Consider the following 24,581-nt stretch of genomic DNA (forward strand, 5'->3'; position numbering starts at 1 on the left):
ACGAGGAATAAGAGTCTTATCTAGAAAAACGATCGTCATCTTCGAAAAAATACAACTGTATATGCTTTATATAAACAAATGATCGCATTGCACGTGCTTCTGCTTTCCATATTCCTCCAAAAAGCTTAAGCTGTATGTCCTACGCCTTCCCTATTCAACTTACGGAACGAACGCGGTGCCAATTCCGTTTTTTCCGTAAATAACCATTTGGAGGCCATTGAAGTCCACTATAAGGAGAATAATCCTGGAATGTTTTCATCAAAAACCTTCATTTTTTTTTGTCTGAAGAAAGAAAGACATGAACATCTTGGTTGACATGGGGGTGAGTAAATTATCAGGAAAATTTATTTGAAAATGGACTAATCTTTGAAGTAAACTTGGATTGTAATGCAATACTAGAAATTTCAAAGTTAATGACCAGTGGACAGCAAAACGCTCATTGGATCAGCAGGGTCAGACAAAAACAGGTGGAAAAGACGCATGTTAACCGCAAAAGAATTAAGAATTAAGGTGAAGAATTAAGTGTGAAACCATCAGGAACCCTTTAGTCTCCAGCGACACCATTTTCCACAACTGCAATCTACCTGGAGTCTCCGGAAGTGTCAGGTGTCAGGATCTCAGACACTTAGGTTAGGTGGAGAATCCTGAAATATGACCCCCACTTAAAGGAGATAAAGAGGATTTTTTCGTAGACTGAGAAACCAAAGACTGTTAGTGAGTTTTTGAAATGAGCACATGCGTAAGAACAGCCCCCCTCATTCACAGCTCATTTCGAGGGAACGCCTCCCAAAACTCGTGCACGAGTGTTTACCACCGGCATTCGCTGTGTCGTGTTAGTGGATTCATTATGTCGGACTCACCGCAGGTAACTCATCATCTGCAGTTGTTACTCCCGTCTCCGGACAAAAACATTGCATGCGGCGCCTGTGGAGTGTGGAAAGTTACTGGAGCGCGCAGCCGCGCTCGTCTCTCACTAGGAACGTCACGGCAGTGACTGACAAGCCAGAGGGCCAATCATTTACGCGATGATCGCGTAAACGATTGGCTGATGTTTTTAAGGCCCTTCCTCGTGCACAGATGATGTATATTAATATTATTCCTTTCAGTGCACCTAATATAGTATAAAATAGTATTTTATCAGTTAGTAAAAACATCCTCTTTACCACCTTTAATAAGATTCACAAGCTGAAGTGTTATGAAATACATGAAGACTGGGTTTTTACAGACAGATTGAGAATGACTCTTGAAGGACCAGCACCACACAAGAATTCATCTTCCAGAATCTGGCAGTAAGGTTTGGAAGATCGTTTTTAGTCTAAAAATTAATGCCCAAAACTGCCGGATTCTGGAAGATAAATTCTTCAAAGAGTGGTACAAGAAGATGTGCTGCTGGTCCTTCAAGAGTCACTCTCAATCTGTCTATGTGTGACTATTGTGTGTGTGTAACACTGTCACATGGGTTGACCATGTTTCTTCACAGTGCAATGGAAAAGAAATTAGAACATCTCTCCGTTAAAAAAAATGTCACATTGAAGACTGAATGGTGTGAGCAGGACTTAATTGCACAGCAGATTCAATATTATTTTGACTAATTGTGCATTCCTAGGCCGATTACATTCCTTGCATCATATCTTCATATGTGTAAACTTGCACAAGATTCAGTTTGTGGAGCGTGAGAGCTGAGTCAGTATTTTGGCAGTGTACAGCTGAGGTTGAACGTGAACCGTGAGTGAGTTCAGGATGGGTTTTTTTAGGCAGGTTGTTGTTGGAAGGCGGCTTGAGAGACAGAATGAGCATATGGTGTGATCTGTGAAGGGTGATTAAGGCTGGATGAAGGCAGGAGCACTGCAGGGATGCCCAGGGGGTCTTGGCTCAGCTGCTGCCTGTTCTGCCACTCTGATGCTGCTCCTGCCCCACTTCGGTTGGCATTGTGGCTGTGCAGTTCTGATAAGATTACCAACGCATTTTGAATATGCCATATTGAAGAGATAGAAACACACACGTTTACACTGATTCAACTTGTTGGGTAAGCAGAGCAGGATCGGCATGCACTGTAATGTCTTTCACTCACAGGCAGAAGTGTGAGAGTGTGTGTTTGTGTACTTGGCCTCTGAACTCAAGCCCTTCCTCCACCTGCTCATGAATATGTAATGCGTGTGCTAAATGCCACACTGAAACGACATGGCTCATGAATAATTAATGCTCCAATGTAACAACATGACTCAAATGCCAGTCTGAAGCCCTTGAGATGACCTTAAAGCTCCTATAAACACATTTGATCACTATATTAAGACCTGGTTTGACCTTTAATCTTTCCTAGCAGGAAAATGGTGTCCTAAAGTTTTTATAAATGTTTTGTGTACAGTATAAAAATCATACACTAATGAATGTTTTTCTTTCTCTCTTTTTTTTTTTTTTATGTAACCTTGGCTTCCTTGTCGTGATGGTCACAGGTAAGAGATGTTTTATTTATTTAAATCAATGCATGCAATCAAATGAATGATAAATAACTATTAATTTATTATAATTTAAAATATACGTGTAATACCGTGTCATAAGCAGATGCAGTGTTATAAAACATCACGTTATGAATGGTATTCCTTCCATGTTTTTCAGTTTTTGTGGTCAAACGTAACAAGCAACCCTCTTTTTTGTTGTTCATTTGATTTGTATTTCTGCGGAGAGATTGTGTTGGTTTGTTGTATGTGTAAGTTGCTATTGCTGTCTGATGGAAATATGAAATTTAAGTGTGAGCGAACACGTAAATGGAAGAGTGTTGTTATTGCTTACTAAAACTTATTAAAAATGGTTTCCATTAATTGAAATAAAGCTAAAATAAAATATTATTACATCAAAACCTTAAAAACACTAATTCAAAGTATTAATAAATGTTATAAAAGCATAAACTGTGTTTTCTTATTGGTTGTGTTGTATGATTGATCATCACACGTCATTTTCATTTTAGTGTGGACAAGCAAATTTCTTATAGCATGTGTAATGACTGCTTATGACACAATGTAAAAACACAAAATGCTAAAAATGTCTTATTAAATGTTATTTCCTTGAAGATTTTAGCCTTCTTCAATCTGAATTTTGTGCATATCCGATTGGAATTCAATTATATTTATCAAAAATATCTCTTTGAGACAGCAGCAGGGAATAACAACATTGTCATGTTGTTAGAAAACATGTAAACCCTTCCATGTTATTGCTGTTGTTTTTTGGCATTGGTATACCAACGTAACGTCATAGCCATAGAAACCAATTCAGATTTTGCAGAAAACGAAAGAGCACAAATCAGATCTGAACAGTTACTCAGTCATTCAGATCAAAGATAATCCGATTATTGAACTGTAAACAAGTTCTGTGACATCATGGGAATGTTAGTAATTTCTGAGGTTGCCCTCGACTAAAGATTTTTCAAGTCGACTAGTAGTCGTTCATTTAAGCAATTAGTCGACTAATCGCGCGTTTTATATTAATAAACCATATAAATCATAATAATGAGCCTTAAATCGCCTATATATAATATAATAATATATATTTTATAGCCTAATCAGCACTCAAGCGCACACATAAAGCTTGCGTCAGCGCACCGGCAAACATAACTATGAATGTGGCGTGAAAAACACAAGGAGACTGTCTGAACATTTTATTAATTTATTGATAAACTAGTGTTTTCTCTGTTTTCGGCTGCAGAGATGAAGTAAATGACTCCGCAGTAGTGGACACGCCTATATGCACGTTTCATACGGATTACATAACCTGACAATATTTGAATCTGTTCATTTAAAAGTAGACATTTCAAGCTTTCTGTGGATATATTTCTCATGTCTGTGAGGCAAATATACGCTGTGTCTCGGTTCATTTTTGTGACACGCTCAAGTTCACTGAGACAGAGACGGCAGAAAGCTCATCCTGTTTGTTTTCATTATTTTACAAAAGCACACAGTTTTGTTGTTATTGTGAGTTTACAGACATAGGGCCCTATAATACACCCGGTGCAATGCGACGCAAGGTGCAGCGCAAGTGTGTTTGCTAGTTTGTGTCTGGTGCCATTCGAGTTTTCCCATTCAGCGCCACGTCCTTAAATTAGTAAATGCATTTGCGCCAGTTAGTGCGCCCATGGAAGTGCTGGTCTAAAAAAGAGGTGTGTTCAGGCGCATTGCCGGCGCTTTGCTATTTTAAGGAGCTGAAAATAGACTGCGCAATAGACCAACTCAAACCTGGTCTAAAGTCTAAAGTCAATGGCGCAATATTTTTTTGTTAGAGCGCGTTGGTAGAAACTGCGCCTCTGGGCGCGTCCACAGTGCCGTTGACTTATTTGGCTTATTACACACAGGGAATGTGCATCACACAAACATGCCAAATATTAAAAACAAAAGGATTACAGTGTCAAAGAATATTATTGTGTAGGCTACATATATATATATATATATATATATATATATATATATAAAAATGTAAATTTGTTTAGCTTCTAACTAAACATTTAACTTCCCACACGAGCAGATCGGTTTCTTCGCTTGAAAAGCGTTCAGCTTTTCCGCCAACAAATTCCGCCGTGTAAATAGCAATCCGCCATGGCGCGAGCGCATCTCGCTCTTAAAGGGAATGGGAGATGACACTCTGATTGGTTTATTGAACGTTACGCCCATTACTCATTAAGAGAATAGGGACAACAATTTTCAAAAATGCGCGTCGCACGGACCGTTTTTCCGTCATTAAAATAGCAAAAGTGGATTTGGACACGCCCTGAGTGCACCTGCGCCGTGCGCTTTACACTTTGCGTTTAGATCGTTAAAATAGGGCCCATAAAAGCAATCAGTTTCGAATGTTGGATTACTCTCATCTGTGTGACCACAGTTGACAGAGTATTTTAAATTAAATGCAAGTGATCGCACCGGCGCCTCCATGTCATGCAGTAACACACAACCACACAAACACATGGATATGCGCCTAATAATAGCGCACATTTATCTAGGTTAACATTAGAGTGAGCAGACTTGTTACATGTTTCAAGTCATAATCCATATTTGAGGTCATTATAATGATGAATGATAAGCGAATGTTTGGATTTCCTGCCATTAATGATCTGATCGTCACAGGTTGCGTGATTTCACCACTTTCTGCGATTAATCGACCAATAACAACTCTTTGGCTAATGATTAGTCGACTATTAGGGGGCAGCCTTAGTAATTTCAGCTGTTCTTGTTGTATTATCTTAATGTTCCTATATGCTGTTCCTGTTACCAGCTTCTATTCCTGTGCTTAGTGTTATCTGATTTAAATATTATCAGTTATTCTTAGCATTAGCTGAAGTTCCTGCAGTATATGTTTAGTATTATCTGCATTTCCTTTAGTTTAGTATCATGTTCTGATCTGTTCTTTGACTATCTATTTATAGCTTGCTATAGCATTGCATGAATCTTACTCCCATTTGTATTTTTCAAGATTGTGCTTTTGTGGGAATTGTCTACACATTCAATATGGCAGTGTGTGTGTGTTCCAGCAGGGGTCTGTAGTCTTTTCTAACTGACCCATTTTCCACAGCCTCATGGGGGGGATGAAAGGCAGCGCGGTGCTTTACTCTTTCAGTCTCTCTCTTCATCAAAAAGAGAGCTGTTCAATCACACCTTATTCACTGTTCAATCCAGGCATCCCCACATCATCTCCATCATAGCTCTTCATAACTGTCTTTTAATGTCTAAACAAGCGCCGTTTAAAGTTTTTTAACGGGTTTGCGTGAGCTGACACAGAAAAGCAAGCGTTTCTCCTGAGTTTCAGGGCTGCGATTCATATTTAATGCAATGCGGAGAGTGTGTGTGTGTGTGTGTGTGTGTCAACGCGTAGGAGGGAAGCTGCAACCGAGGGTACGCTTTTGAACGTAGAAAGAGCACGAGAGTGTCTTTTATATTCCACTGCAGTGTCAATTCCCTTTTGGCTTTGCTAGTTTTCTGATCTCCATTTTAGCAGTGACCTGCAAAACTGCTAACATAGAATGAGTCTTTCACCACCATTTTGTTTCAGTTTCTGTAGCGTCGAGGTTGATGAAAGGCCTGAAAGTAAAATCTGCCCTCAGGAAAAGTGACCGTCATATGAGAGACAGGCCGCTTGTCATGTTGAGGTGCTGCTGTGTGTTTCTATGGCTCTTCTGAACTCAGTCTGGAAGTAAACTACTGTTGATTTCATTGTAATAAACAGCTTCTAGTGGTTTTATGTTCATGACGAGCTTATTATAGTTTGGAACTACGGCATGAAAGCATCTGTTTTTTATGGAATTTAGCTCTTTGTTAGCAACATTTTTCCATGGCAAATAAACACTTTCTCATCCGCGGCCACTGAACACTGGTTGGTTTGCTTCTGCTTTTTATAGAATAAAAACAATATAATATGCATTAATCAGGTCATGAACCGCATTACATTACAAAGAGGTTTGTCCAAGGCTTTCCTCGCTGTGCCAGCAGGTGGTGTACACCTACAAGGATTTCAGTTAAATAAAATAATTGGTAGTATTTTTTTCTTTTCTTGGATTAAGATTCCCTGACTGTGACCAGGTAATTTGTTAATTAACATAATTTGACTTTTTATATTTATTTAATATGATAAAATGTATTATAGAATATTTTATTAATTGATTTCAATGTTTTCTATTAACAAATGTAACAAATATTAATTAATTATTAAAAATAAAAAAAGTGAACATTTATTGCAGAGGTAAAAATTCAGTTCAGTTCATTATAAACTTTCATTTTTAGTGTAATTGGACTTAATGTATTTGTATTATGTTTTATATATTACTTGTATAGTAAAATATTATATAATAATACATTAGTAAAACATATTTGACAATGAAACTGATAATTTTCTTGGATTTAAGTAGCACATCTGCTTATTTTGCTGTTGTTTCATCACAATTTACCATGTGCATGGAACATTTCTTAAAAACTTACACAATAATATAAGCCAGCTGGAAAACTTCCGGTGAAATGTCACTCATTGGTGTGTTGTTATCTTCAATGTCCTGAGGTAGCTTTAACAGCATCAATAGTGTAATACTTAGTTTATAATCAGAATATAGTCACTTAAATAGTCAGGTCTAGTGTTAATTTAGTTATTCAAATGTAAGACAACAAAAAATACACGTCCCTTAGTGTTCCTTCTCAGCAAAATTCAATTCAACCGTTAGTTTTTAAACTCTCATGTGGGGGAAAAAAAGCATCAACACACTGTAAATTAAAGATTTATTGTGCACTTTAGTTAGATTCATTGAATAAAATATGAATTTCCACCAGTGTGCTGAAATCATTGCTCATCTTGCACTGCTCTGATCGACAGCTTCAGTGATTATAAAAGAGAGCGGTGACTGCTTTCTGTGTCATTCACATGAAAAGTTATTGTTTTACATGAGATTTTGAGTACTTCATACTTCACCTTGACAAAAAGTATTTTTAAACTTAGAGATGTTATAATCTTTAATATTTATTTATTCAAAAGCAAAACTGAGTGAAAAAATATTACAGGCTAATATGAGCCTATAAATGGTCCTCTGCCATCTGCTGGTTGTAGTGCTAATTATCGTCTTTTTTATTTTTAAAATAAAAGTTTTCTGTCAAATGTTGGATTTCCTACATCTTTAAACGTTTGGTTTTACAAATGGGGAAAATCTCAGAAGAATGAACAAATAATATTTTTGGTCATTAAAAATAACATTTAAAGTGCATGAAAAATGTCTAATTACAGACGCCTTGTTTCTCACTCAAACATTCGCAGTAGCTTCAAATCTTTATTGCAATCAGTAAAACTGGTTTATTGGCAAATTAGACAAGTGTAATAACTGCATTAAAATATAAATACAACATTACAAAGTCAACCATTGATGGTTTTGTGTTGATGTACAGCGAGTACAGAATGACAGCTAACAATTCACCATAAATGCCCAAACTGGCGTAAAGAAAACCAGGAAGTAATCGTGCATATGGTCAATTAGAAACATGTTTCGTTACAAAAGTGTTTGGTAATATCATATTTGCTTGCTGATATTATCATATCATGTAAACACAGTCTAATTGAGGTTCACACTGGGTTAACCTGATCACTTTTTAGGAAAGAGTTTCTGTTCCAAAGGTAAATCTGTCGCTCAGGTTCACTTGGGTAACAAAAGAGGAGTTTTGTATTCGTGGTTTGTATGAAAGCATATACAAGTGGGCTGCACTTTACAATCCATTAGTTAAAGCGATTAATTGTTTCTCTTTCTCTCACTGTCTTTCTTTCAACCTTGATGGTAAACCAGTGATCAAGACATGGAGCAGATCCTTGTTCTCTCACTCATTCCCATTGAGAGCTTTGGTGCTTTTCCTTTTAAGCTTTAGAGATTCTGTGCGGGCCACACCTGTGAAGCTCTCTGGTCCATATTAGAGATCTTACATGATGCAGGAGTGATGAAACCCGCCAATCACGGCCTGTCGACACCCTGCCACTGGAACGCAGCAATAAACAGGGTTTTTTCCCCTCCTGAGCCTTTTATCTCGGATGAAAGTCTCTCCCCTGTGAGTCTTGCCAACCCTTCCAAGTGCAGCAAATGGGCCAGAAAACACCTGCTAAAGTCAGCATGTTTTTTACATCCCTCACTGTTCCTTCCTTTTTCTTGTATTTTCTTTCTGTCTGTCCACCCCCCTTGAAAAGGTTAGGTTGGCACTGGGCATCTACGTAATAGATCTGTCATAACAGTAAATTCTTTTCAGTTCTACTGTTGTGGTTTGTTGGTCGTTTGTTTTATGGGACCCTTGTTAAACTGCTTCTGCTGTGTCGAAATACACAAAACGTTTCAAGACTGTTTGCCTTCGTCTCTGTACTTCTGTATGACTCTGATTTTGACATTTTTGTTTAATTTAGGTGTTTTGTAGGGTTATTGGATGATTTTAGATTTTTTTTTTTTTCATTTATCAGTATTGGTCAGTATTATGCATTCAAATTTCACCTATTTTTGCATTTCAAAAAACTTCAAAAAAAGCATTAAATTGATCAGTAGTGACTGTAAAGACTCACGTTGGTACAAAAGATTCTATTTCAGATAAATGCTGTTCTTCAAAGAATCCTGATAAAATGCATTTTTATGCTTTTGTGAACGCTATTGGTTAGGTTTAGGGTCAGGTTTGTTGTGGGTGGCACGTTATTTTCAAACTTTATCGAGCATTAACCTATTAGCCCCTCCCACCAGACATTTCATTCCAGAACAAAAAACATAATAAAACATTGTCAGATTTATGTTCTTCTGTTTCAGATAAAACTGAAAACACTTTTTTTTTTTTTTTTTCAGAAAACAGATTTTCCATCAGTTTTCTCCATATTTACGATTCTTTGCAGCCTTTAGCCCTTGCTTACATCTCACTGGATCCTTCATTTGAAACGGAAAATAACTAATACACATCAACACCATTACAACTAAAAGTTTGCTAAGAAGTATTTCCTACTAAAGCAAGACGGTGTTTGATTTTGGTAAGTTTATCTGTAGCAAATTGGTGGGAGTGGCTTTGGATGACAACATGCCCAAAGCATTATGGGTGTTTCCTACTATTTGGCAAAACAAGACAACAGGCTGTTTTCTCTTTTTTCCTCTAGTCAGTTACGATTTCGCACTTTTCACCTTTCTACTGTATAGACAGCCAAGTTTTATTGAAAACCCATTTAGCTTTGAAAACTGAAAACACTTTTAGCTTTGAAAGTGTCGTGGAACGTGCAAGACGCAACTTTATACAATTTTGCACAGATGTCACCATAGCCACGGTTTTCCATTGAGCCTCAGTTGGACACCGAAGACTGGAGTAACGGCTGCTGAAAATTTAACTTTGCCATCTCAAGAACAAGTTATTCTAAACTATAATAATATTTTACTGGATTTTTGATCAAATCGACCCTAAAATTTTGAATGGTAGTATACCTTTGCCATCATCTAAAGTTCGCTCACAGTTTATATTTTAAAAACACTAATCATTTAAAGTGTAACATCGATTTTCAACCTGCTTTGTATTGTTACGCTCTCTGTATTATATGTAAATGATCAATGTTTACTCATTCTCCATGTTATCTGGACCCAGATATTCACGTTTATTTATCAGCAAAAGTCAGATAAAGACTATTGACCTAGTCAAGTTCCTTGGCTTTCGTAAAACTACAGATTTACTTCTGCATTTTTGAATTCTCTGTCAGATCGACATTGTCCACTCTTTAAACAGCATTATGGTATGCACTATGGCAACAGCTTTTTACCTGTACGCAATGTTTTTTGCTTTGGGGGGGATTGGCAGAACTGACAGAACGGCAGTTTCTTTCCATTCAGCCTAAGACACCGTGTTCGTGGTCATCTAGTTTGAAATATTGATTACAAACACCAGTTTTTCAGATTTTCCATCAGTTTTCTCCATATTTACGATTCTTTGCAGCTTTTAGCCCTTGCTTACATCTCACTGGATCCTTCATTCAAAATGGAAAATAACTAACACAAATCAACACCATTACAACTAAAAGTTTGCTAAGAAGTATTTCCTACTAAAGCAAGACGGTATTTGATTCTGGTAAGTTTATCCATAGCAGACTGGTGGGAGTTGCTTTGGATGACAACATGCCCAATGCATTATGGGTGTTGGTTTTCCTACTATTTGGCAAAACAGCCTGTTTTCTCCATTTTCTCTAGTCAGTCACGATTTCTCATTTTTAACCTTTCTACTGTATAGACAGCCAAGTTTTATTGAAAACCCATTTTGCCAGATGTGAAGTATGATTTGCTTATAACACTTTCAATGTATTCTTTAGCAAATAATCAGAATAATTGTCCAATTGTCAAACTGTACACTGCTGCAATCCCTAAATTCACTTAAAATCAACAACTGATTTTAGTATTGACTTTTTAGTGTTTTTATTATTTATTAAAATTATGTAAATTTTTAGTATTGACCATTTATTGGTTATCTACCAGAATATGAAAGTAATTATTGGTTTAGCATATTGACCATGACCAAAAATTTAACATTGTGCATCCTAGTAAATCGATGCATCACAATTCATGGATTGATTCTGAGATTCTCTCTGGAATGATTCTGAGCTTAGTTTTTAACAGCAGATGGCGCTTTAGGCTAGTTTTTAACCACACGCTCAAATGCTCATGAAGAAGAGCGCTGAAGAGCACTCGTGTGTTCGGCTGAATCTGAGAATGTACTTGAACCTCAGAATGCCTTTATGACGCGAGATTAATGTAAACGGCCCACTGCAAAACACCCTTGTAATTCACTTCAGCCTTTTCTAAATTTATGAATGATTATTTTATAGAAAGTGGTGTGTGTAAGGAATTGGAAGCTTTTGGCTGTTTCTAAAGCACACAGTGCCATCTGCTGTTAAAAACTAAGCTCAGAATTAATTTGAGAGACAATCGTGATGCATTCGGGGAAAAACTCAGAATCGGTCCAGAATCGTTTCTTGATTCGCAATGCATCGATTTATTGTCCTATCTCTAGTGCATCTCACATTTAAGACTCTCTATTGTTTTTGCTATACAAAGAATTCTGCTTTCGATTTTTTGGTGAATGTGGGATATTTAGCTACATTTGTAGTCCAAAGCACTCGCAGAGCTCACTGAAACAGTGTGGGCTCTTTTGGCCTGCTGAGAAGACAGGTGGTTCTTCATGGTGCATCCTTTTCAGACCAGGGATCTTGAAACATAATTTCATTAAAGCAGCTTTCATGGTCTGGATTGCAATTATCAGTATCCTGTGTTTTTCTTGGCCATGAATATAAGAGAATGATGGGAAGAGAAAAAAGATCAGATCCAGAATACTCTAGACAGTGTTGTCTTTGAAGTAGATATCCAGCTTTTTTTTGCCAAAGCTCTAAATTTGCAAGCATGATCTCTAAGTGTTATTTTTAGTATATTACAGTTTGTGCATTCAGTTAAGAAACATATTTCAAAAGCATTGAATTTGGCTGCACCACTTGAATTATTCATGGTGTGAGGCTTTTCTCCAAAAGTTTGGGAAAATTTGTACAGTATGTTTTGCATACGCATTAGGCAAAATCTCTAGTGTAAGTGCTGCTCCTTTTATTTCATGGCATGCAATGGGAAATCCTACACTGGAGAATTTTTCTGCAATCAGTCAAGCTCCCGAGTCGCCTCATGCCGTTCGAAATAACTGTACACCAACGTAATTTTTATTCAACTGCATGCAAAAATATGCAGAAAGATTGTGATATGGAAGATAGAAACATGCTTGATGCTCACAACATTGTAGACTGTTATATATTTCAAATGTGCCTGCTTTATATTCCATTCTCTGTGTTAAAGTATTCAGAAGGTATGAAGTCATGCAGTCACATTGATGATGGAACATGTGAAGGGCGATGTGTTGCATCAAGAGCGTGTAGTGCACACCTAGGCTTTTAAGCTTGCTTCTCTTTATGACAGTCCTGTGGATGTGATGAAAGGACGAGGCTCGTTTGAAGTCGGACATCGTCGTGTGCAGAGTGTATAATTTGCCTAAACTGATTTTCTTTAGCTCGCTAGTGCAGAGGTTTGAAGCGCCTCGAGCACAGCAATACTGAAGGAACTGGACCACATTTGGTGTGTGGGTCTATGTCGATGAAGCTGACATGTCCTGTTGATTAATATATTCGAAAATACATTTATACACACTAAAAAATTCTGGGTTGAAAATGGACAAACCCAGTGAATGGGTTGTTTTAACCCAGCGATTGGGTTAAATGTTTGCCCAACGTGCTGGGCAGTTTTATTTAACCCAATCACTGGGTTTGTCCATTTTCAACCCAACTTGGGTTGTTTTTAACCCAGCATTTTTGCACTGACATGCACTGCCTTGTAAACTCCTCTTCTAAGATGATCATGTTTTTAGTTTCTGAATTAAAATATAATTTTTTGGGGGGAGTAAATAAAAAAAGTCAGTCTGATACAACTGTACTGATATCTCACTCTAAAAAATTCTGGGTTAAAAACAACCCAAGTTGGGTTGAAAATGGACAAAGCCAGCGATTGGGTTGTTTTAACCCAGAGGTTGGGTTTTCACTACTGAAATCCGTTTTGTCCACTAAATCATATGGTGCAACCAAAAAATGTGGTAAAACATGCAGAAAAAAGCCACCAAAACAATAAATGATTTCATAGATTTATGATTTATGTTTAAGTTTTTCTTTTTTTTTTTTTTTAAAAAAAGAAGAAAAATTTGACCTTTTTAATACAACAAGGTAAGTTTACTACTGTCTTACTACAGTAGTAAGACTCCCAAAAGCTCATAATTATAATGCATTTTAACATTTTTAACATTTTAACAACTCACATTTATTTGAAATTGAAATTGAAACTATTCCAGTCATTGCAATAATGTTGGAAAAATAACTCATGGTTTTGACAAAACTTGTATCTCTGTATCTTGTATTAAGACGAGCAAGAAATGAGTTTGGACAGGGAGATGTAGATGAAGACTTTGCTGGAGTATCTTCACAGAGGCAGGTGGAGCTCCATTGGTGAGTTAGGGGGAGGACAGGGGTGATGGTGAGAAAAGCTGTACAGAATGGATCCTAATGAGCTGCTTCTAATCCGCCTAAATCTCTGTAACGATTCCACAAATGTCAGGCCGGAGTTGAAGGCGAAAGGAAGACAGGGATTTCAGCGGCGAGATAAGAGGGGTAATCTTCCACATCCACACCTCCCTTCTCAGAGAGAGAGAGAGAGAGAGAGAGAGAGAGAGGTGGCCGGAGGGCAGATGAAAGCGCTGCTCCACCTCAAGTGTGTTCTTATGAAACGTGATGTGATTAGTCCATATATGCCACTCCATCACATCATACTCTGTGCATTTAGATAATTATATGGATGCATTGAACCGTTTTAATAATAATTAATTAAATAAACCAAATACATTTTTTATATATATATGTATATAATGTTCCCACTTCCTTTCACACACAGTTATGTTTTTTTCCCTAGTGCCAAAGCATCAATAAAATAAACTTTTGCTCACAGTATCCGTGAATATACACAGTTTAAATCGATAACACATGCACAAACAAACTAGTTTGTGAATTGTAGCACGCTTCTGCTCTCTGCTGAGAGCCCGGGTGGGTTTAAAGGTTTTGACGGACAGTGAAGTGGAAACCCCACCCCCGCGCGTCCGCTGGATAACGCGGACTGGATCATCCAGCTTCAAACTGATATTTAATGTTTTTCTTGACACTAATCAAAGCAAATACACACGTTTGCATAGCATTTACATTTAAATGTGTCTCTGCATAGCTTTACTGCTTTATAACACGTGCGTAGATTAATGCGTAAAACCTGTGTTTGATATTGCTCTCAGGCACCAATAATAAACATTATAGGTAACTACAAAAATATTGGGAAAGATGAGCATAAGATGCATAATGCTTGTATTTTATATTGATTTATTTCCCGTATCACAAATAAATGATGCAAGTCGCATGTAACAGCACTAGTGTGGAACGCGTCTTGGAGTAATCCGTTCCGCGTTTTCCTTCGGCTCTAACTGGATGATTTGTGTGTATACGGAGCACACGGGGCTGATAGAGGAGAGAGACGGGCATGGATCCGTAGCTGTCGCGGCTTTCTGTCTCGTTTCCCGGGACTCTCGTTCTGCTTACCGCGCAGCGCGAGCTTCGGGTCGTGCATGTTACATTTGAATGAGAGCAGGAACGCACAGCGGCGGGAAACAAAGGGAGCAAGCTGGTTGCGCGGCGGGGGATGCACGGGCACAATAGGGAAGACCACACTCTTCTGCTTTAGGAGGACAGTGTTGCAATAACATTTCCCCCCAGACAGACGAGCCTCGCAGCGGGAAGCAGGAATTTGAAGCCGGACTTTACTTTTCTGTGAACATGATGACGGGACGTTCAGGGATCCGTTTTTGAAAGCGCGTCAGTCAGAAGAGCGCACCGGCACCGCAAATGGATTTTGTGCACATCACAGCGATTTTATGAGACGCAACTTCTTCAACACCAAGCTAAGATTATTATTATGTGCACTTGGAGTCAGCTGTGAGTGAAAAAACACTAGAAACGTGAATTCATTTACTTGGATTTGGTTTCTGAAGAATGTACTTACTTGATTCTAATTATCCGGAAAGGATGGAGCGGGGTACGCCACAAAGAAAAACCGTGTACCGGATATCTTTGACATTAGTGAAGAAAGAAAATCTGCAGGATGGCGGAGGCTCGGCGCACCGGCGGCTGGAGAACCCGAAAGTGAGTGCGTACCGGCGGGAGGGCGCCTCTGAGGCTCCGCGGAGCTCCCCGCTGGAAGAGCTGATAGAAGTGGAGGAGGAGTCGGACGAATTTTCTACGCACTCGTACATGAGGAACTTCAGGACCTTTAGTACTGGACATCTTGAGTTGGGCAGGTTGAAAATCTCCAGGAGGGCGCAGCATTCACATAAAGACAGAGAATTAAATGAAACTTGCATCCTGCCAGAGAAAGGACAGAAGAAGGTTGTTGAAAATGGGGCACCCGAGCACAAAAGGGCAGAAGATGTAGCTGAAAGTGACCGATTGAAGTGTGGAGAAATCTGCAACACTCCTGCTGCTAATGGAGAAAAGTCAGATATTAGAAAGAAAACCCTCAAGACCTCCCGGAGCACTGAGGAACCGGTCAGTACGTGGTCAGATGAGACCTCTCAGGATGCCAAAGCTGGCAGGACGGCCAAGGAGAGCTGCATCTCCTCTTTGCTGGCTAAAGGGAACGGGAAGTCACCCAAGCCAGCACCTCAAACCCCTCCGGCGAAGAGGCACCCAAGCCTGCTGCGGCGAAGTTTCAGCTTTCGCCACTGGACGGGCGGAGAGTTGATCCGCATACGGGCGCTCTCCAAAGAGAAGCACCACAGCAGCTCGGGCTGCGTAGGCCAGGATGGAGAGGAGAGTCAGGCCCAAGCCGGCGTGGTCCTTCAAAACATGGCTTTCACCGAGTCGGAGTCCGCTGAGAAGCGAAACACTTTGGATGTGGGTGAGGTTCTGAGCAAAACCGACTCCGTGACGGAGCTGGGCCGCAGGGAGAGGATGAAGGGCAAGAATCGCACATTGGACAACAGTGACCTTCTCAAGCTGTCGGATAAATCTTTGGCAGACAAGGAGGGTTTTATTAGAGGGACGGGCTCCCGTTCCAGCGGTCAGGAGCGCAAACTTATTCGATTTTTCAGCGGTATCTTCTCAAAGCGAGATGGGACGTCCACGCCGCTCAGCAGCCCCAGTAATCGGGCTCTCCGGAAAAACGGCCTGCTGGGAACTCAGCGGAGATCTGAAATGGGCTACTCGCAGTCCAGCAGTGAGAGTGTTAATGGATGCACACTGGATGGTAATAGCTGTTTTTCTTCTCTCTGCTTCACATGTTATTAGGCAGGAGGATGCTCTGTTTGCTTTTGTGGAGGTAGGACAGGGGCTAGAGGGATGCATGTTTGTTTTGGACAGGAAGGTGATGTTTAGCTGCCACTTTGCAGGCCGCCTGTGTTTGTGTTTCATTATGCTGCATGCTTGCAGCTTACTTTGAGATCTCGCAGTGGTGAGTGTTTACATTCTTTAACCGTGAATGTAAAAACCCTCATTTAGTTCTTTATCCTGCTGGAAATGCACAATGTCAGAGTGTCAGTTTCTCCCGCTTGTGATGGTCGCAGTTCATGTAAGTGGATTGCACTGTTCACATTTACTACACCTTCTTCTCTGTTGTTCTGAATCCATTATCTCTCTCTCTCTGTGTGTTATGGGTATCTGTGAAGGCCATCACCCTCTCCTGTCACTAATATGGTAATGTGGAGCTGCTGGCTGATACTGTTTCATAGAGATTTGAATGAATTACCACACACCATCTACTGCCTGTGAGGAGCAGACCCTACTGAAAGACAGATTGCCAGTGTCTGTAGAACAGGCCTCTTGGTGAGGGGTTTTCAAACTTTTGATCTCTTAGCATCTTGATCCGCTTGCAAGGGACACCCTTCCTGAAATATAATGCAGCATGCAGTTAACCTATAAATACTGATTTATACAGTTGTTAACAGTCATATTATAAAGATTTTTTATTTTTTTTCACCAAAATGAAATGGCTCTAGCAAATAATTAAGGTCCTATGAAATTCATTTTATTTTTTTCTCAAATTCCATTTCATTTCCTCGTCCGAATTCACTTTTTGTCCTTTTTAATTTTTGTGGATTCCATTTTTTTTTTTTTTTTTTGGACTCTATTTGTGACTCTGGACCACAAAACAAGTCATAAGGATATATTTTTTTTTTAAATTGAGATTTATACATCATCTGAAAGCTGAATAAATAGTCTTTCCATTGATGGTTTGTTAGAATAGGACAATATTTGGCCGAGACAAAACTATGAAAATCTGGATCTGAGTGTGCAATTTTTTTGAAATATTTGCAGTAGGAAGTGTACAACATATCTTCATGGAACATGATCTTTTGTTAATATCCTAATGATTTTTGGCATAAAAGAAAAATCAATAATTTTAACCCTTACAATGTATTGTTGGCTATTTATATACAAATAAACATGTGTGACTTATGACTGGTTTTGTGGTCTAGAGTCACATTTTAATGGTTACATTAAATTTTAGTAATCAAAAAGCATGTCTAATTATTTGAAACAATGAAAATACAACAATTTAACAACAATTTATGAAAAGTTTAACAAAAATTACAATTTTTTTTGTTTTCTGGATTCCATTTTAATGGTTTACAACAACAATTTATTAAATAAATAAATAAAATAATTTCTATGAAATGTTTTTCTTTCATAAATTCTGTATTGTGTTCATTTTTCCTGCAATCAAAAGAAGGCATAAAATATTAATTCAATTTATCTTTTATTCAAATGAAATTAAAAAAACTTTTTTGTCAAACAAAGTGCTTTATTGTTAAAATTAAAACAAGAAAGAAAAATTGATTCTTTAAAAAAGTTAGGTTTCAATAACAATTAATTATTATTATTATTATTATCAGTGTTAGTATTATTATTACATTGAGATGTAGCTAAATTTTAGTATTTTTTCAAGTTAAACTGAACTTTTATTTTGACGAGATGCCGTGAAGACCATTGAGTTTCTGTGCGTTTATGATATAACAGTAAAATGCTGATGAAGTGACTCTGGAGATGAAGTTCATGTGTTCATGTCCTAATATAGTGAGGCAACAGAGGCTGAAAACACCGCGAGATTCAGTGTGTGTGTGTGTGTGTGTGTGTGTGTGAAATAAAACCGAGCATTTGCGTCATTAATTCACACAGAGAAACAGAACATTCAGGATTCATATTTAAATATGCGATTTAATATTCAGACACTAGTCTATATCGCAATTTGATTTAAGTGTACTGACCGACTTTTGATTTATTCATCAAACATTTGACAAATTCCATGACATTCAACATTAAACAGTAAATTCTATTTTTATGACTGATTCCGCGATTCTGTGTTTTCTGCATCACGGAAATCATAGGGCCCTAAATATATGGTTATTTGTCTTTTTTTTTCTGACCACTATTAGTTAATTCTTTGAAATAATAATAATAATAATAATAATAATAAAACAGTTTTTTCTTACTGTTAAAAACTTATAAAACTTATAAAATAATTATGATTATTCTCATGATTAAGTCGTTTAAGTAATTTTAAACCAATTTAATTCAAATCTTAAGAGACAGCCACAAAAATCCTGCTATTTTTGGAAACCTGGTCAACCTGGTCATGCTGTCAGTTCCTGCAGAGATTAGTGAATGGACAATCTTAGACAGGATATTAAATTCCAGAAGAAAAAGGGTTATAAACAGTTCCTCTCTGAAGTATTACATTTTGAAATATGTAAGATGATGGTAATGCAGTTTTGAGTTAAATTGGAAATATTTTTTTAAGCGTGTCAGAGACGTAGCTCAGCGGAGGGAGTTATTTCAGGACCGTGTTAATGATCAGGTCAGCGCTAATGCCCGTGACACGGCCTGTAGTAAAAGCTTTAGTGTCTGGGGTGAGACAGCACCTTAGCTGATTATCCGTTTCCACATTCCTCAGATTCCTCAGAGGGATTCCTGACTCTTTTGAAGAAATACATTCTTGCCAGTTAGATAATGATCTTACATTAGAACAACAGTGTCGTGTTTCCTTTTAAACGAGCCGCTTTACCTGGAACTGTGTAATGATGCGGCAATCTATCCATCAATTGCTGAATCTTTTGTTTTCCACATTATAGGAATGACAGTTTTGGAATAACATAAGGGAACTATAATGATGTAATACTTAATTTTTGGGTTTTTTTAGGGCTGTGATGTATGTTCATTGAAGTGACAGTTTTTTTTTTTTAAGTAGTTGATTATTAGTGATTTATGCGAACACTCAAATTTTCTGATTGATTGCATTTCTAGAATGGTTTTCATTTTTGCTTTCATAGCACAACTATGTGAGGCATTACAACACACACCTCCTTTGAGGTTTATTTTTAGCTTGTTTCGTGACTCGGCCTGTATGGACGTCGCTCTGACGTTTCCTCGCCAAGAAACCTTGGAGTCGGTAGTTCATTTCAGTTCAGTTAGCTTTACTGTGTTAGCTTGCAGTCGGATGGGGCATGACTTTCATTCATTTGGCTCTGGTGAGCAGGATGTGAGAAGGCACTGCAATGTCAGCGTTATATAGACCCGCAGGGTTTATTCCCAGATGGATCCTGCATATGGATCAGATGCCCTCAGACAACACTTGGCTTGAATGTGCATCCTTCAGTCATTTGTAATAAGAGCAGAAATGTGTATTAATGAAGTTAAAGGGGCAGTTTTGGATTTTATTTCAGACCTCAGTTCACACAAGTCTTAGAATTTGGGTAGATATTCACTCAGAGGATGCCTGCGACAGGATGTCATTGTTATTGTTGCCATTTTTTTTGGCTGTCGTTCAGAGACACAGACTAAGTTACTCACAACTGTGTTCATTTGTTTGGGATGTTAGATCTGTACTCTCCATCCTAGGCTGTATACATATGTGTTATGGATGTCTTGATCAAATATTGTTCACCCCAGATTCAATTCATTGAATATTGAGTATCTGTTGATGCCAAGTCCTGATCCGATGCTTGTATTTTCCTAGTGCTTGATGCACACTTTAAGTACATTCAAGTTTTAAAGTAATCCACTGTATACAGGGCTGTGCAGAGAGTTTCTCAGGGGCTCAAATGTAAAAAAGGGACATCTATCATATATATATATATATATATATATATATATATATATATATATATATATATATATTAGAGATGCACCGATACTAAATTTCTTTGCCGATACCGATAGCCAAATATTCAGAATAATACCAGCTGATACCAATACTGATAGATTGATTCTGAAATGTTTGTATAAAACTCAGTTGCACATAAGGTAGTTTTCATAAGCACTTGTCTTCATGGCACATTTATTCAAACATATAATTAACAGTAAATAAACTCCTCTCTAGTGTTTTTTTTATTTTTTATAACTAACTAAGGAACTGTGAACAGTGGAAAACATTCCTGAGGTAAATGTGACATTGTTCACAAGCTGTTTTATTGACGTCTTTCAGCGGTTGAAACACAGATTGAGTGATTACATGACACATGTACATTCCAGTAAGTTGTACTGTATCTTTCAACATTCCTTCTGATGTTCATGCATGGTTTTTGAAATGTAGCTTAAGCAATCTGTCACCATTTATTGTTTGAATTTCATGATAAAATGTACAGAATTTGAAAACTCAGACTTTGTTTCATATCAGAAGTAACAAAGCACGAAGCTCTTTGTTATTATTGGATGGGAGGCGCTACAAATGATGTTTGACGTAGCCAAAAATACAACAACAACAAAAACACAGACATGGCAACCCTGGTAGGGCCATATAATTTCGGACAGAATCGCGGAATCCATTCATAAAAACGGAATTTACTATATAACGCGGAATGTCACGGAATTTGTCAAATTTCTGATGAATGAATTAAAAGCAGGTCAGTACACTTAAATTAAATTGTGATATAGACTAGTGTCTGTGAATATTAAACTGCAAAAGACTATTTAAACATGAATCCTGCTGCCTGTGTGACTCTGAAATGAATGATGTGGAAGTGCAGTTTCATTTGCCTCACACACAATCGCGCGGGCGCACGCATGCAGAAGCACGTGCAATGCTCACGGTGTTTTCGTCACTATATGAACGCACAAATTCATCTCCAGAGCTGCTCTGAAAGTCACTTCATCAGCATTTAACAGCTTCATTTGAGAAAACTACCGTCATAAACACAGAGAAACTCAAAGCTCTAGGCAAACCGTCAAAATAAAAGTTCGATTTAACTTGACAGAAACATATTACTGTTGTACAGCAGAATTTAGATAAATTAATTTAACAATAAATTATTAAAATATATTTTTAAACAAAACCCTCAGTGTTTCTTCCATGTTTTTAACAGTAAAGCTCTGTTGTGCAGCACATTGTTTGACAAAAAAGTTTAATTTCATTATTAAAAGACAAATTTAATGGTATGTGTTCATTTGATTGCCAGAAATATTTTAAATACATTCATAAAAATATATATTTTAATTAATAAATATTATTGTTTTTAAGAATTCAATTATTTAGACATGCTTTTTGATTATTAAAATGGAATTAAACCATTAAAATGGAATCCAGAAAACAGAATTTGGTAAAAAAAAATAAAATTTGAGGGGAAAAAATAAAACGTTTATCATAGGGCCCTAAAAAATGTAATTTTTTTGTTAAACTTTTATTAAATTGTTGGCAAATTGGACAAGATTCATTATTTCAATTAATTAGACATGCTTTTGGATTACTAAAATTTAATTTAACCATTAAAATGGAGTCAAAAAATACATAAAATGGAAAAAAAAAACCTGAATTCAGAAAAAACAGAATTTTGGAAAAATTAAAACGGATTTCATAGGGCCATACTAGGGATGCTCATTTCGGTTAAATTTCTCGACCGACAACCGACGCTCGTTATCCGATTATTAACCGGTAACTGATAAGATTATAATATTGTATAGCGTATATGATGATAATATGACATATATATGACATTTAATAAAAAAATACATTTGACGAGTGTCTGTGTCTTCCACGGGTTTATTTTAACATGCAAACAGCAGCATAGAACAGATAAACAACAGAACCTGGATTCACATTATCAAATTGTCACGCACCTGCAGCGTTTCTGATAACAGAAAAAAATAATTCAAATAAAAAGGCATAAAATAAATAGGCCTACACTAAATATTTTTCACTTAAATGTTTAACAAATTAAGATGACAAAACAAAAACACGGTGAATCGATTGAAGCTTTGAACAACCGGTATTTTAGAATTTTTTTCCGTCAAATAAAAATAGCAGGCCTACCTCAAGGATTGTTATTTGTTATGACCACGGACGGTGTACGGTGTCCATAAACTACAAATCCTCACGAAAACTTCAGTCAAGCCAGCTCGCGCGTCAATCTGAGAGACCAGCCTCTTACCTTAAAGTGTCAAATTTCTTGGTTTCTGAATGGACGGTTTTGCTTGATTGACAAACGCTAACGTTCGGCCACGATTTATATACCATCGTCCTGTCCTAAAACGTTAGCACGCTGTGATCGATTGCTTGGAGATCGCGTGTTTCTCTGTTCGAGAGCGCATTTCCTCTTCTTCACATCTGCGACAAAACAGTTGATTATTTATGAACGAAAGCTCACAGAAACGTGAAAATGGTCTCATTTGAAAGAAAATATCCTAAGCTAAAAGATGATATATTGTGACTGATTGAAGCAGCCCTTATCAAAAGTGCGGGGGTCGATTTCTGTCTTTTCAAAAGTGCGGGGTCGTCTTGACCCCCCTGTCCCCCGTGCCTATCGAAATGGTCAGTACTTCTTTTCGCTCGCTTCATTTTGCTTGTTGCTTAGTGAAATATGTCTGGCACGTGTGAAACGCCCCGCGAGTTAACAAATAAGCATATATGTATTGTTACGTGCTTAAAGTTGTTCAGTGGAATGACCGCAACATTTAAATGAGATACAACTGTTGAGGCGTGGGGAGGAACAAACCAAACAACAAGGGAAACAATTAATATCCGATATTTATTAACACGGTAGAGATAAGTCAACAAGTAAGACATAAACAAAGTAAAAGTAAGGAAAGAACGAGGATGTCGCCAAAGAAAAGAAATAATCAGAACAAAACCCACTAACTAGCGCCCACGCCCCTAAACTAACTACCAAAAATAAAATGTAAAAACAAAACCGAAAACTTCGGCGCGGCGCCTTAACTAAAACTCCACTAAATAAATAAACAAAAATACAGGGAAGGCGAGCACCCGCATTATAACTAACATTAGTTGCTAGCTGACACGCACTATGCGGAATTCACCGTGGTCAGTGAGGTTGATGTTATCTCTGAGCTGTCCGCAGCAAAAGGTTTCATTATCGGTCAACCCCTCGGTTGACAGACAATGACTTCACGCCAGAATTCGAATGCGTTCAAACATTTCGCACGAGAGACTTGTCTGCAGGAGAAGGGTTTCATTATTTGTCAACCACTCGATTGACAGATAATGACTTCACGCCAGATTTCGAGTGGACTCAAACATTTAACAGAAGACTTGTATCACTCTCTAACGCCGTCAGCTTAACTATTACACAGAAACAAACAACCAGATACTGTCTCAATGAACCACAGACTAAATAAACAGTTCGCAAACACAAAGAATGACTGGCTCTGGCTCGACAAGCGTGAGTGAGGTCCAAGCCCAAACGCTCACTGCAGGTGGAATGCCGCCGAAGCCTTTTAAATGATCAGCCACCTGCAGATTGGCAGAACGCTGGTTGGGACGTCAGAGCGTCATGACGTCACCAAGATGAGCCCCGCCTTACCGTCAACCTAAAACTCGACAGACAGATAAGAAAGAGAGAGAGAGAGAAAAAAAAAACTAAAACAAAATACAAAAACATACGTGGAACGTAACACTCCCCCCCTAAAAAAAAAGAGAAAAGAAAAATAACACTTTTCTTCTTCTCTTCTTTAAGCCCTATTACCAGCTTAGTAAACTCTAGATAGAGCATCGGCAATTATGTTTTCTGACCCCTTCTTGTGCTTAATCACTAAATCGTAACCCTGCACGATTAAGGACCAGCGCATCAATCGCTGATTCTGATTGTTCATACGTGCTAAAAACACCAGAGGATTGTGATCAGTGAATACAACCACAGGCAAATTACTTGAACTAATATAAACATCAAAGTGTTGTAAGGCCAACAGCAAAGCTAACGTTTCTTTCTCGATGGTAGAATAGTTTAACTGATGTTTATTAAACTTGCGAGAAATAACACACAGGATGGTCAATACCATTTGCGTCCTCCTGTACAAGCACTGCACCCGCACCGACCGAGCTTGCATCGATCTCCAGCTTGAAGTCCTTTCCCACATCAGGAGCTGTCAAAACAGGCGTACTGCATAATAAAACTTTGATGTTATCAAAAGCATTTTGACAGTCATTACTCCAAATAAAAGTACGTGACGGGCTGAGGAGTGAA

General features: G+C 37.9%; 1 protein-coding gene across 4 annotated transcripts in view; it reads left to right on the forward strand.

Moving 5' to 3' along the window:
• agap1 (ArfGAP with GTPase domain, ankyrin repeat and PH domain 1) overlaps nucleotides 1-24,581 on the forward strand; it is a 232,623-nt gene that overhangs the window by 44,269 nt on the left and 163,773 nt on the right. Inside the window, exon 1 of one of the 4 annotated variants that reach the window (XM_067373169.1) lies at nucleotides 14,602-16,360. The exons of 2 other annotated variants lie outside the window; for them this stretch is intronic. In XM_067373169.1, coding sequence (XP_067229270.1) covers nucleotides 15,109-16,360 — 1,252 coding nt within the window. In that variant the 5' untranslated portion in view covers nucleotides 14,602-15,108. Of the gene's footprint in view, nucleotides 1-14,601; nucleotides 16,361-24,581 lie in introns of those variants that run through there. One more of the 4 variants, XM_067373170.1, reaches the window with a different exon arrangement.

This window comes from Chanodichthys erythropterus, chromosome 21 (assembly GCF_024489055.1).
Source record: "Chanodichthys erythropterus isolate Z2021 chromosome 21, ASM2448905v1, whole genome shotgun sequence".
NCBI lineage: Eukaryota > Metazoa > Chordata > Actinopteri > Cypriniformes > Xenocyprididae > Chanodichthys > Chanodichthys erythropterus.